At 44.0% G+C, this 15,950-nt stretch overlaps 1 protein-coding gene across 1 annotated transcript; it reads left to right on the top strand.

The window, feature by feature from the left end:
• Positions 1 to 1,410: 1,410 nt before the first annotated feature.
• On the top strand, positions 1,411 to 14,271 carry Rsl1d1 (ribosomal L1 domain containing 1). Its single transcript, XM_087910836.1, has 9 exons — positions 1,411 to 1,553; positions 2,302 to 2,438; positions 4,536 to 4,671; positions 6,196 to 6,344; positions 6,424 to 6,525; positions 8,926 to 9,019; positions 9,102 to 9,227; positions 12,420 to 12,650; positions 13,435 to 14,271. The coding sequence occupies exons 1-9, from the start codon at positions 1,476 to 1,478 to the stop codon at positions 13,675 to 13,677; spliced, it is 1,296 nt and encodes a 431-aa protein (XP_087766962.1). The 5' UTR covers positions 1,411 to 1,475; the 3' UTR covers positions 13,678 to 14,271.
• Positions 14,272 to 15,950: the final 1,679 nt, after the last annotated feature.

Here is a 15,950-nt window from a genome sequence, read left to right as displayed (position 1 = left end):
GTTTACAGCCAACTGTAATTCCAGTTCTAGAAGGATCAACACCCTTTTCTGGCCTCCACCAGCACTGCACACATGTGGTGCACAGACACACATGCAAGCAAAACACCCATACACATAAAATAAAAATAAAACTCTTTAAAAAGTTCTAAAATAGACGAGAAGTAGGTGCCAATGACTTTTTCCAAAATGTTTAGTACAAGTTGACTTAAGACAAGATCCTTATTAGACACTAGCAGAAGAGCGTTATTCTTTCATAGAATGGGCGCTTTTGGAAAACAAATGGCGACGGGTAACATTCTACTTCATTTCTTCAGGTCTCGAAAAGACTGTCATTATCCTCAATAGCTACCCAATAGCTCGTAAATAAACTATAGAGCTGTGCTGGTACTGGGGGGGGGGGGAGCTCACTCACCCTTGTAATCCCAGCCTCTGGGACGCAGAGAAGGAGGATTGAGTCAAGTTTCAGGACAACCTGGGCTAAATAGCAAGCTCTTGACCAAATAAAATAAAATAAAATAAATGGAGCGTGTTGGTGTACACCTTTAACTTCAGCACTGGGGAGGTTGAGGCAGTAGGATCTCAGAGTTCGAAGCCAGTCTGGTCTACAGAGAAGAGTTCTAGGATATTCAGAACCCTGTCTCAAAACAAACAAAACAAAATAAAAACTAATGGTACATAACACCATGGACTTTACAGAAGAAAGAAAAAAAACCAAAAAAACAACTAATGGTACCACTCAGAGCTTCCGATACTGAGAACAACATCGTTATTATAAGGCAAGGTCAGCACAATGGGTACACTCGGCAACTACTCTTAATTTAAAAAGAAAACGTAAATTGTATCTATTCGTAAAGAGGAAATAAATAGAGTATGCTTCTAACAGTCCTGGAGGTTTCTAGGAGGTGGTGGTCTCTGCGGAAGGGAGAGAAGTAGGAAGGAGACATTCTGGAGTATTGCACCATTTATCGGTAGTCCAGGGCTTACCTGAGCCGACGCTCCGGAGACCGACTCATCATCTTCCTCCCTCAGCTTCACGCGCCTGTTCCTGGAGGTTCCTCATTATTTCAGGGAACAGCACCAACTGGGGCAAAGCGACGCCCGAAGCCACAACGGGGTGGAGGAGTCTCGGCTTCCCGCTCTTCAGGGGACAGCACGGGGTTGAGGACAAGGCATCTCCTCAGAACGCGCTCCCGATTTCCTCCGTAGAGGAGCGGCAAAGCTTGCGAGGCGCGGGGCCTTAGGAAGAGCCGGACGCAAAGCGCCGCCTCCGCGATGGCTCTGCCCCTGCCGGCTCCCTCACTACCAACTACTCATGGGGGGGGGGGGGGGAGCCCCGAAATCGAATTCCGCGCCTTGCGGAAATGATGCACTAGGCCCCCGGGCGGTCCCACCCCTTAATTTCCGGTTCCGGTCCGCGTGCGTGCGCGTGCGTAGGTGTTCCTAGCTCACGGTTTCTGCACGAGGCTGAGAGAGTCATGGAGGGCTCTGCGTCTGCCTCTACCCCGGCCTCAGCCGACACGCCGACCGTTCTAGAACATCTGGACAGAGAGCAGGCGAGTGATTGGGGGACAGCGGCTTGGAAGCAGGGTAGTTGGGGCCCGCGTGAGGCTTGGGTGCGGAGCGAGAGGCCTGGAAACCCAGAGCGGGCCCGAGAGTGCGTGGTCGTCCCGGAGCCCGGAGGAGGTCGCCGAAAACTCACCCCGGCGGGTTCGCTTCCCTCGGGCCCGTGGCCTGTTTGCCTCCTGTTGAAAGTGGGCAAGAGCGCTCCATTCTGCAGGGTTACAGGACGCTTGTACGTGCACATGCGAAAAGTAGCATGCTTAGGGCCGGGCGTGTGATGGCTCTGAAGTGCGCCCAGCGCTATGCTCTTTTCCTGATTGTTCCCTCTGTTGTGGGGGGGGGGGGGGCGGAGAAGCTTCGGTAGAGCCTGTAAGGACACCTGTAAACAGATACCGGGAGCAGGTATTTGGGAATTCTTGATAGATTCATAAATTGCACTGAGTTCAAATTCTAAGAGCCCAATACGCTGATTGAAATTTGATCAGCCGGGCTGTGATGGTTCACGCCATTAATGCCAGCACTAGAGAGGCGGAGACAGGCGGATCTCTGTGAGTTCTAGGCCAGTCTGGTCTACAGAGTGAGTTCCAGGACAGGCTCCAAAGGAACAGAGAAAACCTGTCTCGAAAAAGAGAGAGAAATTTGACCGATAAATATAGAGTAGCAAAGGAAACAAACTTGTTTGTGTATGGGAGCAATGTTAACCTAAATTGAGAAAATTAATTTATTCTTGTGTTTCTGCAGATTGGAAAGGCAGTGGAAGTTCTGATTGCACACTCCAAGTCAAGAAAAAACAATGAGTTACTTTCGAATGGGAGTGAGAATTTATTTTTAATGGTGATATTATGGAAAATTCCAAATAAAGAACTACGGGTCCGAATGTAAGTTCTAATTTACCTGTTCAGGGTTTTTTGTGTCTTTTTGGTTTTTTTTTGTTTTGTTTTGTTTGTTGTTGCTTGGCTTTTCTCCCTTCCGTTCTTTTTTATTCTCCCCCCCCCCCCTTTTTTTAAGTGGTTTCATTACAAAGGTTTGCCTGACCCCAAACTCAGGAATAGATCTGCCTCTTGAGTGCCCAGTCTTTAAATTTTGAGATTTACTTAGAGTGTGTCTATTTCTGAGTATATGAATGTTTACCACATATCTCCAGTGCTTGCTGAGGCCAAAGGGAAGTGTCAGATCGCCTGGTACAGGAGAGACAAGAGGTTTTGAGCAGCCCAGTGTGAGTACAGGAAACTGAACTAAGACCACCTGGGAAAGCAACAAATGGTCTGAACTGCTGAGTGCCCTCGGTCCTGCTTGGGAGCCCTCTTCTCCCACCCCCACCTCTGAGTTCAAAGTCAGTCCGGTCTACAGAGCTAGTTCAAAGACAGCCAGGGATACACAGAAATCATGTCTTGAAATTAAATAAAAATATTTTTTAGGTTGCATTTATTTTGGGGCACACATGTGGAAGTCAGAGAATAAATATAATTTCTCTTCTACCGTTTTGGTCCTGGAATTGAGCTCTAAGCGTGTGTCTTTACCCACTGGTTCATCCAGCCTCCCCGTATGCATTTATATTTCTGTTAGCTATCTTGTGTCAGGTTCCTCTGGTGTAGGGTTGGCAGGTAATTGTGGTCACTCTCAAACTTTTATAAGTGTCTTATAGATTGTGTTTTGCTTGTTCTTTTTATCAAAGCAGTATGTAGTATAGCTTGTTTTTCTCCAAAAATATAATGGCTTGGGGAGGTTTAGAGGGGAAAAACACTTCTGATTTCCCAATGGGTGTGGGTATGTGTGTGTGCGCGCGCACGCAAGCCTGGGGGAACCTGAAGAGGATCCGATTCCCTGGAACTTAAGTTCCAGATGATGTAAACTGCTATATGGGTGCTGGGAACCAAACATGAGTCCTCTGAAAGAGCAGCCAGTGCTCTCAAATGCTGGTCCAGTCCCACTTCACTTTAATATATATGTCTGTAAACACATATGTTTATGTATGTATGTACACACATGTGAAAACACAAGTTGGGGTATGTAAGCACATGAGTATGGATGCCAGAGGACATTCTTGGGTGTCTTCCTTGGGAATGCTATCCACCCCTTTTTAGGCAGGTCTCATTTGCTTAGAGCTCATCACCTAGGGTTTACCACTGAATCCTGCGGATCCTCGTGTATACACCTTCCTCTGAGATAGTTCATGCTCATCACCACCCTTCTCTTTGACGTAGGTTCAGGAGATGAGCACAGATCCTTGTTTGTACAGTGAGTGCTTTAAGCTGTCTCCCTGGGGGATGGAGCGTGATTCTTTCCTGTGCTGCGGGACTGCTCTACAGTGAGCGATACTCCCAGCCCTCTGCATGCTTCATTCCCATATCTTCAGTTTTTCACTTGTGGGACATCCTTTTTTCTTTTTCTATTCCTCCCCCACCTATCTTAATTGATTGATTTATTCTGTTTTTGGTGTGTGTGTTTTCTGGTCTGGCCTGGAACTTTTCACATTCCTTCCTCGTCTTAAAACTGGAATTGTCAGCATACCTAACTTGCTTTCATTCAGACCAGTATTTACTTAAGTAGAAAATAAATCAAGCCAGGTGGTGGTGGCGCATGCCTTTAATCCCTGCACTCGGGAGACAGAGGCAGGCAGACCTCTGTGAATTCGGGGCCAGCCTGGTCTACAAGAGCTAGTTCCAGGACAGACTCTAAAGCTATAGAGAAACTCTGTCTCGAAAAACCAAAAAGAAAGAAAATAAATCAAAGTGTAAGTAAACGGGGCTGACAGGATGGTTCAGGTAAATATGCTTGCCCCCCAGTCCAAGTGACCTGAGTTCAAATCTCTTGGCACACATGGTGGAAGGAGAAAACCGGTTCCCAAAAGTTGTCCTCTGAACCCACATGTATGCCATGGTACACCCACAAAAATTTTTTAGGTGAGAGTGTGTTTTGGATAATACTTTTTCTGAGTAATGCTTTGCTCTTTGTGTTTTGTCGTGGTTTTACAGGTCTTTGCCTCATAGTATTCTATCAGATTCATCAGAAGTCTGTTTGTTTACCAAAGATCACTGTGAGTCACCTGAACAGACTGAATGTTTTTATAGAACACTTTTGAAAAAACATGGCGTGAACAGCATCTCTCGGGTAGGAATCATGTTGCTAATTGAAATGAAATACGATACACTGCTATATTTTTTTTAGATCTATTTTTCTCTTTAGTTTTTCTTTATGGGTATATGTCCCTAAGCCTATGTACAGTGTGGATACAGGTGTACTTGGAGGCTTTCCAATTTCTTGGAGCTGGAGTTGCAAGCGATTGTGAGTTGCCTGATGGATACTGAGAAATAAAACCCAGGTCCTTCAAAAGAGCAACAAATGCTCTTAACTGCTGAGCCATCTCTCCAGCCCGTTTTTCTCTTTGTAATATAATTGTCGTGGTTTTGGTTGGCTGTATTTTATTTTACTGGTGGGGAAGGTGTTATTCTGATTTGTGACTGAAAAGCAAAATGTATGTCAGATTTTATATTTTGATTGTCTAAGGAGTCTTGCGGGGATATGGGGTTCTCTAGAATTAGAGTTGAAGGCTGTTTCCACAGGTGGCTGTCAGAGCTCTGAGCCATCTATAGCCCCATCACAGATGATTTAGGAACTTAATTGTTGTGTTAGTTCCTCTGTACTTGCAGAGCATCATGTGTCTGCCTCTGACTTTTGTGACTAGTTGTGTATTTTATTATTCTCTAATTTTTTTTTAATTTCTCCTCGTACTAGGAATTGAATCCAGAGCCTTACATATGCTAGCCTAATGCTCTACCCCAAACTTGCAGTGTAGATCAGTCTGGCCTCCAACATAGAGGTTTCTTTCATTTGTGAAATTAAATTACCCCAGGCATGGATTAAAAGTGTGCACTAGGTGCTGCCTCTCCACCCCCAAATCTAAAACATTTGATTTTTAAAAACATGCCTGGGTGTTTTGTCAGTGTGTGTCTGTGCGCCTGATAGGTACAGGAACCCATGAAGGCCAAAACAGAGTCTTGGATTCCCTTGAGCTAGAAGGGGGTGCACTTGGCTGTTAGCCACTATGTGGGTACTAAATCAAACACAGGTCCTCTATAAGAGCAGCCAGTGCACTTAACCTCTAAGCCATCTCTATCAAAAAAAATTTCCTGTTTTACTTTGTTTTGAGATAGCATCTTCCTCAGTTGCCTTGGGCTAACCTCAAAGTTAGCATTCTCCAATCTGAGACTCAAAAAAAAAAAAATCAGGGGTTTTGTCCTGGGTTCTTAATTATTCTTCTCAGTGTCCCCAACAGATGGCACAGTGCTTGGCAAATTTTAGATGCTCAGGAATTCATTAAACTGAGAAGGGTATGAGTCTAGGACTAACCTGAATGGGAAGCATTAAAGATTTCTTCTCTTGGGGGCTGGAGAGATGGCTCAGAGGTTAGGAGCGCTGCCTGTTCTTCCAGAGATCCTGAGTTCATATCCCAGCAACCACATGGTGTCTCACAACCATCTATAATGAAGTCTGGTGCCCTTTTCTGGTCTGGTGGCAGACATGCATACAGAACACTGTATACATAATAAATAAATAAATCTTTAAAAAAAAAGATTTCTTCTCTTGTGTCAGGTTCTTAAGGTTTTTGATTTTGCTTTTGTTTCTGTTTTCTAGATTATCCCTTTTAGAACTTTAAAAACAGAATATAAAGCCTATGAAGCCAAACTCCGCCTCCTGGGTAGCTTTGACATCTTCATTACTGATGAAAGAATTAGACGGCATTTGCCTACACACATAGGAAGACACTTCTATCAAAGGAAGAAGTAAGTTTATTTGCAATGACTGGGCTTCAGTGGTAGGAGTTTTTATGTGTGTGGTGTTCTGATATCTGTGTATTTTCAGAGTTCCAGTATCTGTAAACCTTCTGGCCAAGAATCTGTCCAAAGAGATTAAGAGCTGTATCACAGGGACCGTCTTAAACATCTCCAAACATGGTTCTTGCAGGTAACAAGAGGAACATCTATGCGAACCTTTAAACTTTACATGTTATGGTAATCACATTCATTCTTTTTCTTTAAGAGCGGTATTAAGGAAACCAGATCCTTCTATTAAAACCCTAAGAAACCAGATGGTGGTAGTGTATACACCTTTCGGTAGATCTCTGAGTTCGAGGCCATCCTAAAATACAAAGCAAGTTCCAGGACAGCTAATCTCTGTGAGTTCAAGGCCAGCCTGTCTACAGAAGTAGGTTCCTGGACAGAATACAAAGCTACAGAGATATTTATCTTGAATAAACAACAACTAAAATATGGTCTTCTGGGGAAATTTTTCTTAGAAGTGATTTTAGTCCCCTATTAACAAGTTCGTGGTCGTTGTGATCTGGTTTTCCTATGTGTTCACCCCAGTAGGATACCAGCTGCAGACCAAATGCTTCTCTAGGTATGTGATGTTAGTCAGAGAAGCACATCTGACTAAAGCAGCTAAGTCACTGAAGGCCGTGTACCACTGAAGTTCTCTGTTCAGCTATAGGCAACTCAGTGCATAGCCTTGGGGAAAAGCCTCTTTAGTGTTGTCCCTGTGTAGACAACTGATGTCCCTGCTGATATCCCCTTTTTCTGAGTCATGTTTCAGCTGGGAGGAAGGAGCTACATACTTATCCCTTAGGTTCACTCTCACCCAGGGTCCTGAACTATTTGCAGCCTTACATCTAGACTAAAGGAAAGACCTTTGGTTCCTTGAACAAGATGGTTCAAGTTTAAGGCTGGCGACTTGTATTTCATCCCCAGGACCCACATGGTAGGAGAGAATCAATACCTGCATGTGTCTTCTGACCTCCACATACCGTGAGACAGACACCAACATTCACACAACACACACACACACACACACACACAAACTCAGGTACGGTTCCCAGCACACATGTTAGATGTGCCTTACCTGTAATTCTACCTCTTGGTTTAGTGCCTATGAATTAAAAGCTTATGTGCACAGACTCAAACATACATACGTATAATTTAAAATAAAAGGCATGGTAGCACATTCCTTTAATCCTAGCATTGGCAAGGCAGAAGCAGATAAATCTCTGAGTCAGAGACAAACTTGGTCTACATAAAGAATTTCAAATCAGCTAGAGCTGATTGAAAACCTATCTCAAAATAAATTTTAAAAGGCTTTTAGATAGGGCTGGAGAGATGGCTCAGAGGTTAAGCTTACTGGCTGCTCTTCCAGAGGCTCTGAGTTTAATTCCCAGCAACCGCATGGTGACTCCCAACCATCTGTAAAGAGATCTGGTGCCCTCTTCTGGCCTGCAGGCACACATGGAGGCTGAACACTGTACATAATAAATAATTTTTTTTAAAAAAACTTTTATATGATGTGATGAGATGCCTCTGTTCTTTTGATGCGGGGTTTCACTGTATGATTCTAGCTAGCCTGGAACTCAGAGATACTCTGGCATCTCCACTGAATGTTAGGATTAAAAGCATGTCCCCACAGACACACCCAAAAACGTGTGCTATTATGCCCAGTAAGGATATGATTGCCTTTCAGCCTTATATTCATTGATGGTGTCAGTGTGTGCCTCCTACTTGTAAAAGGGAAGCACCCCTGATTGGTTTCAGTTAAGTAAGAAGAGTTGTCATTGGGCTTGACCTCCTGTGACTTTCTTTGTCATAGACTGATGTCAGGGAGCCACAAAGGTTGGAGTATAATGACTCACATGGTCCTAACATGGGAGAAGCTAAGTCAAGAGGCCTCTGGTTTGAGGGAAACCTGTGTGGCATAGTGATTCTGTGTTTCTTTCATTACTTGTGTTCTCTTTGCCTGGCACAATGGCTTCCTGTCTTCTCTCTCGCCCTGCTGTTCACCACAAACAGCTCTGTGTATGCATGTACATACAGAGTAGACAGCTAGCCAGTGGCTGACTGAGAAGAGGAGCTAGACAACTGCTGTGCAGTTGACACTTCCCAAACTGCCCCACAGTGACCCGCTAGTGGTGGGCCCCTGCTACAGGAAACCTCCTGGGCTTCCCGTTCTGCATTGCCTATTCCTTGACCTTTGATAAAGTATGCTGTCTGTAAGATGTCGGAACTCTACTTGTGAAGGATCCATCTGAATGGCTATGGAACTATGAGGTAGCAATGACCCTTAAGAGATTCTGCTCAGAACAGCTTTAGGGACCACTGTTGTGGGTGTCGGGGCAGTTTCTGGGGTCAGTTCTATATGCACTGAGTTTACACTCAGCCTCCGTGACTTTGGTTCAGGCTGTCAGGCTTGTGTGTCAAGTTTCTTTACTGGCTGAGCCATTTCATGGTTCAGCCTGTGTTTCTTCAGCATGGTGGTGTTCTACTTTAGGCAATAGAGTTCTAAAATACAAAACTTACGAATCTATTTATTAAATTCTAGTTCTGTGCGTGTTGGTCACACTGGAATGAAGCCTCAGCACATCATTGAAAACATCCTGGCTGTCTCAGAAATGCTTTCAGCAAAACTGCCAGAGGTACAGTATGGCAAGTGCTTGAGTCGTGACGTTTGAGGGAAGCAGCAGTGTATGTGTGGATAACATTATTTCTTTGTTTCAGAAATGGCAGAGTGTGAAACTCTTGTTCCTAAAAACTGAGAAGTCGGCTTCCCTTCCCATCTTTTCCTCATTTGTCACATGCCAGGATGAAAACAACATCATGTCCTTCAGTAGCCTGAGGAAAAAGGTTAGTATAAGTTAGAATATGGGGTGGGGGTGGGCATAATGATCAAAGTGTAGGCCAGGTGATAGGGCACACCTTTAATCGCAGCACTGAGGAGAGAGATGTTACATGAAGGGGGGGGTCCCTTGTTTGTCCCGGCCACCGGCTTGCTTAGCCCCAAAATAACCACACAAAAACTTATTTATTAAAACACTGCTTGGCCATTAGCTCTAACTTCTTATTGACTAACTCTTACATCTTGATTTAACCTGTTTCTATTAATCTGTGTATTGCTACGTTGCTGTGGCTCCATGACATTTCTCTAACTTCGTCTTCCTCCTCCCATGCTATAAAGGCAGTTTTTTTATTCATTAACCAATAAAAGCAACCCGTAGACAGAAGGACCTCCCACACCAGGGAGCGTGGGAGCATGCAGACAGACATGGTGCTAGAGGAGTTGAGAAGAGAGAGACACTGGGTCTGGCTTGGTTTTTGAAGCCAGTGGTAATTTTCCTCCAACAAGGCCCTGTGTTCTAAACCTATGTGTTCATATAGTGCCATGCTGTAATGACAGATCCTATAGGGCCATTCTTATTCAAAAACAAATTTCATTCCTTTTTAAATTGCTGTTGTGAGATACTTGATCACACTTTGAGCCCTGAAATTTTATTTGCGTTAACTAAATCAAATCAGCCTTGAGTCAGTAGGCCAAATTAGCAACCAGTTGATGGAAAGTCATCCTAGAGTGTCTGTAAGACAGTAGAGATAAGCACAGGAAGTAATAGGGAAGGACTTGGTGGAGTGGAAGTACACTCGGAGATGCCAGCAAGGAGAGGTCAGCTAATGGCTACTCAACCTCTCTGAGCTAGTAGGTTTTCACCCCAGCCTTTGACTCCCAAGGCTTGCTGATAAACAGAACAGTAGAGATTAATTAAAACCTCTATTTGGCAGCAGTGACGTAGCTGACAGACCTGAACGGCTGGGCACTCCTAGAGGAGCAGCGGGTGAAAGGGCGGCCTCTGCGAGCTGAGGCTAACAGTGTCCTTGTTTCTTGGAGTATGCTTACAGGTCATCCTAGTTGGGTTTTGGTTTTTGGATTTTTTTCCAGTTTATCTTTGGTTTTGCTTTATTTAGGGGTTCTCCCCCCCACCCCTTGGTTTTTCAAGTCAGGGTTTCTCTGTTCCTTTAGAGTCTGTCCTGGAACTTGCTCTGTAGACCAGGCTGGCCTAGAACACACTAAGATCTGCCAGTCTCTGCTTCCTGACTCTAGGATTTAAATAAAGCATGAGCTTCTGACTGTTTAGAATTTTTTATTTTATATATTTGAATTATGTTCTGAGTATTCTGCATCCGGGGTTGGGGGGCAAGAAAGTCAGAGGAGGGCATTAGATTTCCCAGGAAATATTCTCCAAAGTTATTGTGAGCCACCATGTTGATTATGGGAATCCAGCCAGGTCTTCTTCAAGAACAAATGTTCTTAACCACTGAGCCATCTCTCCAACCACCTTTTGTTTTTTTGAGACAAAGATTTCTATCACCACCATGCATCTAAAATTTTATTTACTTGTTTATTACTTGTTTGGGTTTTTTTAGACAGGGTCTCAGCATGTATACCAGACAGACCTTGAACTCACAGAGATCCATCTGCAACTTAGAAGCACAATTTAACAATGTAAAGAGCAAGCCTTTTGATACTGCAGCTGCTTGTCTCTACCCATAGTCAGCTAACACTAAAATCACGGTGACAAGTTACCTCACCCCTGCTGTGACCACTCTGCTACATGCTATAGCACTCCCAACCTGGTGACCTGTGGGATTTGTGAAGAGCTGGTGCTGGTAGCAGCAGCTGGGTGGATCAACTCTGCAGATAATCTTCCTTCGTCCTTCCGAGTGCTCTTTATTATCTGCGCTGCTACTGGAATATACTGCTTCAATTTAGGAGGGTCTTCCCATACCCATTTAAAGCAGAGGCAAGAGGATCTCTGAGTTTGAGGCCAGCCTGGTCTATATAGTGAGTTCCAGGACAGTCGGAGCTACACAGAGTAACCCTGTCTTGGAAAAAAACAAAGATAAACAGTTAAAGGTACAGGAGTGATCTGCAGGAACCTTGAAAGTACTTTAAATCCAGCCACCTAAAGCATATTAAACACTGGAGGCTCAAGGCCGGGGAGATGACTCCATTGGTGAAAGTGTTTGCCATGCAAACATGGTATCTGAGTGTGACCCAGTTCTGGGGTGGTGGAGAAAAATGGATCCCTGGGCCTCTGGCCAGTCAGCCTAGCATAACCTAATCATCAAACCCCATATCCCAATAAGAGACCCTGTCTTAAGAAAGCGGGTGGCTCCTAAAGAGCCTCAGTTGACCTATGCTATACACATACACACTTACACAAAAGACGGGTAGGTCAGTAATGATTCAAACCAAACCAGGGCTTAAGTGGGGATGGGTTTTCCTTTTTTGTTGTTGTTTTGTTGTGGTGAGTTTTTTTGTGGGGAGGGTTGTCTTTTGGAGACAGGGTTTCCTTGTGGCTTTGGAGCCTGTCCTGGAACTAGCTCTTGTAGACCAGGCTGGCCTCGAACTCACAGAGATCCGCCTGCCTTGCCTCCTAAGTGCTGGGATGAAAGGCGTGCACCACCACTGCCCGGTGGGTTCTGCTTCCTTAATGTAGGTACAAGGGTTTAATTTCTTTCTCTTACCTTCCACCTCTCAGTCGCATGCCTACAATCTGGTGATGGGTACTGAACTGTTGAGCCCTTGCAGGGCCTTGTGTATAATAAGCATGTACCGTAGTGCTAAACTAAATCCCCAATTCTTTCTTTTTGTTTGAGGCAGAATAGATCAAATTGGCCTTTGAGTTTGCCATCCTCCTGTCACAGCCTCCAGCTAGCTAGGGGTGCAAGCGTGTACTAACATTCTGATGTTACTTCACCTACCATCTGTGTAGTGGGTGGGTGTCCAGCTAAGAGTCAGGTAGACAGCCGGTTGTGGTAGGGAGTGTCGGTAATTTATCTTGTGGCCGGTAGGTAGGAGAGATGCAAAGCCAACCAGCTTGGGTACACATGGAAACACCTGTCAGCCCACAAACAAGTAAAGCTGAGTTTTAAGTGCTTGGTCAAGGATGCTTTAGGGAGTTTATGAATAATCAGAACTGTAGCTTCTCAATCTGTTTTCTCTGGGTGTTTTTCCTGCTCATCTTTTATCTGGTGTTTTGGTAGGTACTAAAAAAAAGAATGAATTATGAAAAAGAAAAGTCAAAGAAGAAAAACAAAACGTTAAGGAAAAGCTCCAAAAAGGCTGGATCTCAAGGTAAAACTAGAAGTGCCCCAAGATCCCAGAAGAAAAAGACCAGCAAAGTAAAAACACAACCTGAAGGGACAGACGAGTGTGAAGAAGCAATCCCACAGCTGGTCCCAATAGGAGAAACACCGAATAAAGAAAACCTGAAGGTATTTTTATTACCGTTGATAGTTGTTGTGTATCAGGCAAGCAGGGTAAGTGATGGGAGTTTAGTTTTCAGGCTGTAGGAAGACAGGTGCTGATTGACTTTGTCCTGAGTAATAAAAGGCCTGTTACTCTATGGCAGTTCTTCTAGAAGTGTAACTCACATGTGCGGGTATTCATTGTAGCGGCTCCATAAAGTGGGCAATCCAAACACGTAAGCACAGGATGTGTCTGCTTCCAGCATAGTACAACATACTGGTGTGAAGTTCTTGGTTTTGAGACAAGGTTTTGCTGTGTTTTTAGCCTGGGCTTTCCTCCAAAGTGTTAGGATTGCTGTCACCGTTCCAGTCAGCCTTTATTTGTTATTTTTAATAAAAGGAAAATAAAAGTAGGGATATATTCTAAAATAAAAACTGACTCGGCATTGGTGACGCAGGCCTTTAATCCCAGCAATCAGATGCAGAGGCAGGCAGATCTCTTGAGTTTGAGGCCAGCCCTGGTCTACAAATTGAGTTCCAGAACTGTTTTGCAGAAAAACCCTATCTCTTTTTTTAAAGTTATGTGCCAGGCTGAAGTAGGAGCTGAACCCAGCCTGGATTACAAAATGAGTTCCAGCCAGGTGAGACCCTGCCTCAGAAAGAAAAAGACAGAAGACAAGTACCTGATGATAGAAAAGGCCGAGGTTACACTTTGAAGTTATAGTCAGAATTGTGACTCCTTAAGTTTGATTGTGAAGTCTTGGTCCTTGTTGTTCTAAACTTAATTTTCTTTCCTGTTTTTCTTTTTAAGATGCAAGAAAATATCACAGGGGAAAAGTCTCCAAAAAAGAAACCTGATACAAACACACATCAGGGAAAGAAAAGGAAGGCCCTACCAGCTACAGAGACCCCAGAAGCTTCAGGGCCTGAGACCACAGGAAAGAAGCCAAGAAGTATGCCAGAAACCAGAAAGTCAAAGGCCAAGTTCTTTAAATCCAGGAAATCTTCCAACGCGCCCAAAGACAAAAAAACCCAAGTAGCTCACTCAAACTAAAATCAGGTTTCTCAGTCTGAAGGAACTATCAGAGTTAACTGAACTCAAGAATACGTAGGCAGGGAGGGTGTGGGACACAGAGGTAGGCAGATCTGTGTGGGTTGAAGGCTGACTTAGTTGTCTACCTAGGGAGTTTAGGCTCTCAGAGCTACATAGTGAGACGGGTGTGCACTGCTGCATTAACATTCAAGAAGCCGAGGCCAGTGGCATGAGCTTGAGGGAAGCATCGAGTTTGGCAAAAATCTGTCTTTAAAGACCAAACTTCAGTCCTAGACTTGGTGGTTATAACACTTTGCTAGCATATGCAAGGTCCTTGCTTCAGTACCCAGAACTGTTAAAAAAAAAATCACACACCTGCACATAACAAAATGTACTCTTTGTCCTGACCCCATGCAGTCTTTTTCTACAATGCAAGAGTCCTAGATTTAATGTTTTTGTAAAATTTCCAGGGGTGATTCTGAATTAATGTTTCTATTTGTAAAAGACTAGGGATTTGAGGCAAAAGCATCTATTTTTGTTGTTCAGTATATTTGTTGATAAGAGTTCTTCGGGGTGTTGTGTTTGAATAAAGGTATGGCATCTGCTTCTGGGAAATGGTCCTGTGCTGTGATGTTTTGCATCTCACCTGACTAATTTGAAGACATGTAGCTGCGGCTTCCCATCTGAATGGGATAATTTAATCACTTGAACTGCTAAACTAGCTTGTGCAAATATTCTAAGTAGCCAGTTAGGGGATTGATAGGTAATGATTCAGGTTAGGAGTACTTCTCTTCAGAGGACCCAGGTTCACTTCCCAGCAGCCTCACAGAGGCCCACGGCTCTAACTCCAGCTCCAGGGATCTGAGGCCTTCTGGCCCCAGTCACCAGCCCAGCAATGATGTACAGATGTATATATATGCAGACAAAACACCCAAACATAAAAAAAATTGAAAAATCAACTACAAAATGGAACTGAGAGGTTTCTTGTGGGCTCCAGATGGTCGCTGGATTAATTTTGATAATGAGCTAGCACATAAGTTAAAGGGTATTCTGGAGGACCTTTGCATAGTACTTTGGTTTTAATCTCGGGAGTTGAAGGCAGGGAACTAGTCTTGTTTCATCGGAGATGCTTTTAAAAGAATATAAATGCAGAGTTAAAGCTCTCAATTCCCATTTGACAAAGTTTCTGGTTAATAGGAACAAAACTCAGTGGTAGAATGATTAGCGTACCTGATGTTTTATTTTAAAATGGTCAGTTAAATACAACCTGTGATTACACACACCTGTAGCGTTTTAGTTAAATACAATCTTCTGTGACTATACACACCTGTAGACCCAGCATAGTTGCAAAATTGGAAGCTGTCAGATGACTCCTGTTTTCAGGCCTGGGAAATGCTGGGGTGGGTGTGTGAGCTACAAATCGTCCATGCTTAGTAATAACAGTTTGGGCTGGGAGCACTGATGCAAGCATTTAATTCCTGCACTCAGAAAGTGGAGGGAGGAGGGTTTCTGAGTTACAGGACAGCCAGCCAGGACTATATGGTGAAACCCTGTCTTAAAAACAAGAAAAAAGTGAAAATTGTAACATCTTTACCAAATTCTCAGCAGGTGAAGACTCAGCATACTAGCCATCAGTTCAAAACCTCTTCCAATTTTGGCATTACCTTTTACATAGGATAGTCCAGTGAGGACTCTTATCTGTGCACTCCTTGTTAGGACTTTCTTCAGAATAATTGAGGTATTCACCTAGGTGAAGAAAATACTGTGTTGCATGGGCCCCACTCTCCACACCATGAGTGTCCATGTTGCTTCAATTCTGCAATCAAGGGCCTAATGCATAAAAACAAGCCCAGCCATGCTGACTCTTCACTGAAGGACCCTTCCTCTTGAACGTCCTCACTGCTTTGGAAGAAAATTTCTAGCATATGTTGAATGATTTGAAAGCTACTGTTGGACCAGGTGAGAAAAGTCATTTCTTTCCTAGAACTAACTGCTAGTGTTCCCCGAAGGTCTTTGAAGGTACAGCTTCACAGCTTTCTGCATCTATGGCTGCTAAGTTCCCGCTGACGGGAATGTCTGCACAGGGAGAGGGTCTTAGCAGACATGCCCATGGGAACTTAGACTCTCCCTGTGCAACAAACGGCTGTTTGTCTGAAAATACTAAGATTCTGGATTTGGGGACTGAAGAGAGGGTCTTAACAGCGGTTAAGAACACTTGTTCTTGTAGAGGACCCAGGTTATATTCCCAGCATCCACATGACTGCTCACAACACAACCTTCCCTAACTCACCAAG

The sequence above is a fragment of the Myodes glareolus genome, chromosome 9, assembly GCF_982192425.1.
Source record: "Myodes glareolus chromosome 9, mMyoGla1.1, whole genome shotgun sequence".
Lineage (NCBI taxonomy): Eukaryota > Metazoa > Chordata > Mammalia > Rodentia > Cricetidae > Myodes > Myodes glareolus.
This window is presented reverse-complemented; position numbering and strand designations above follow the sequence as displayed.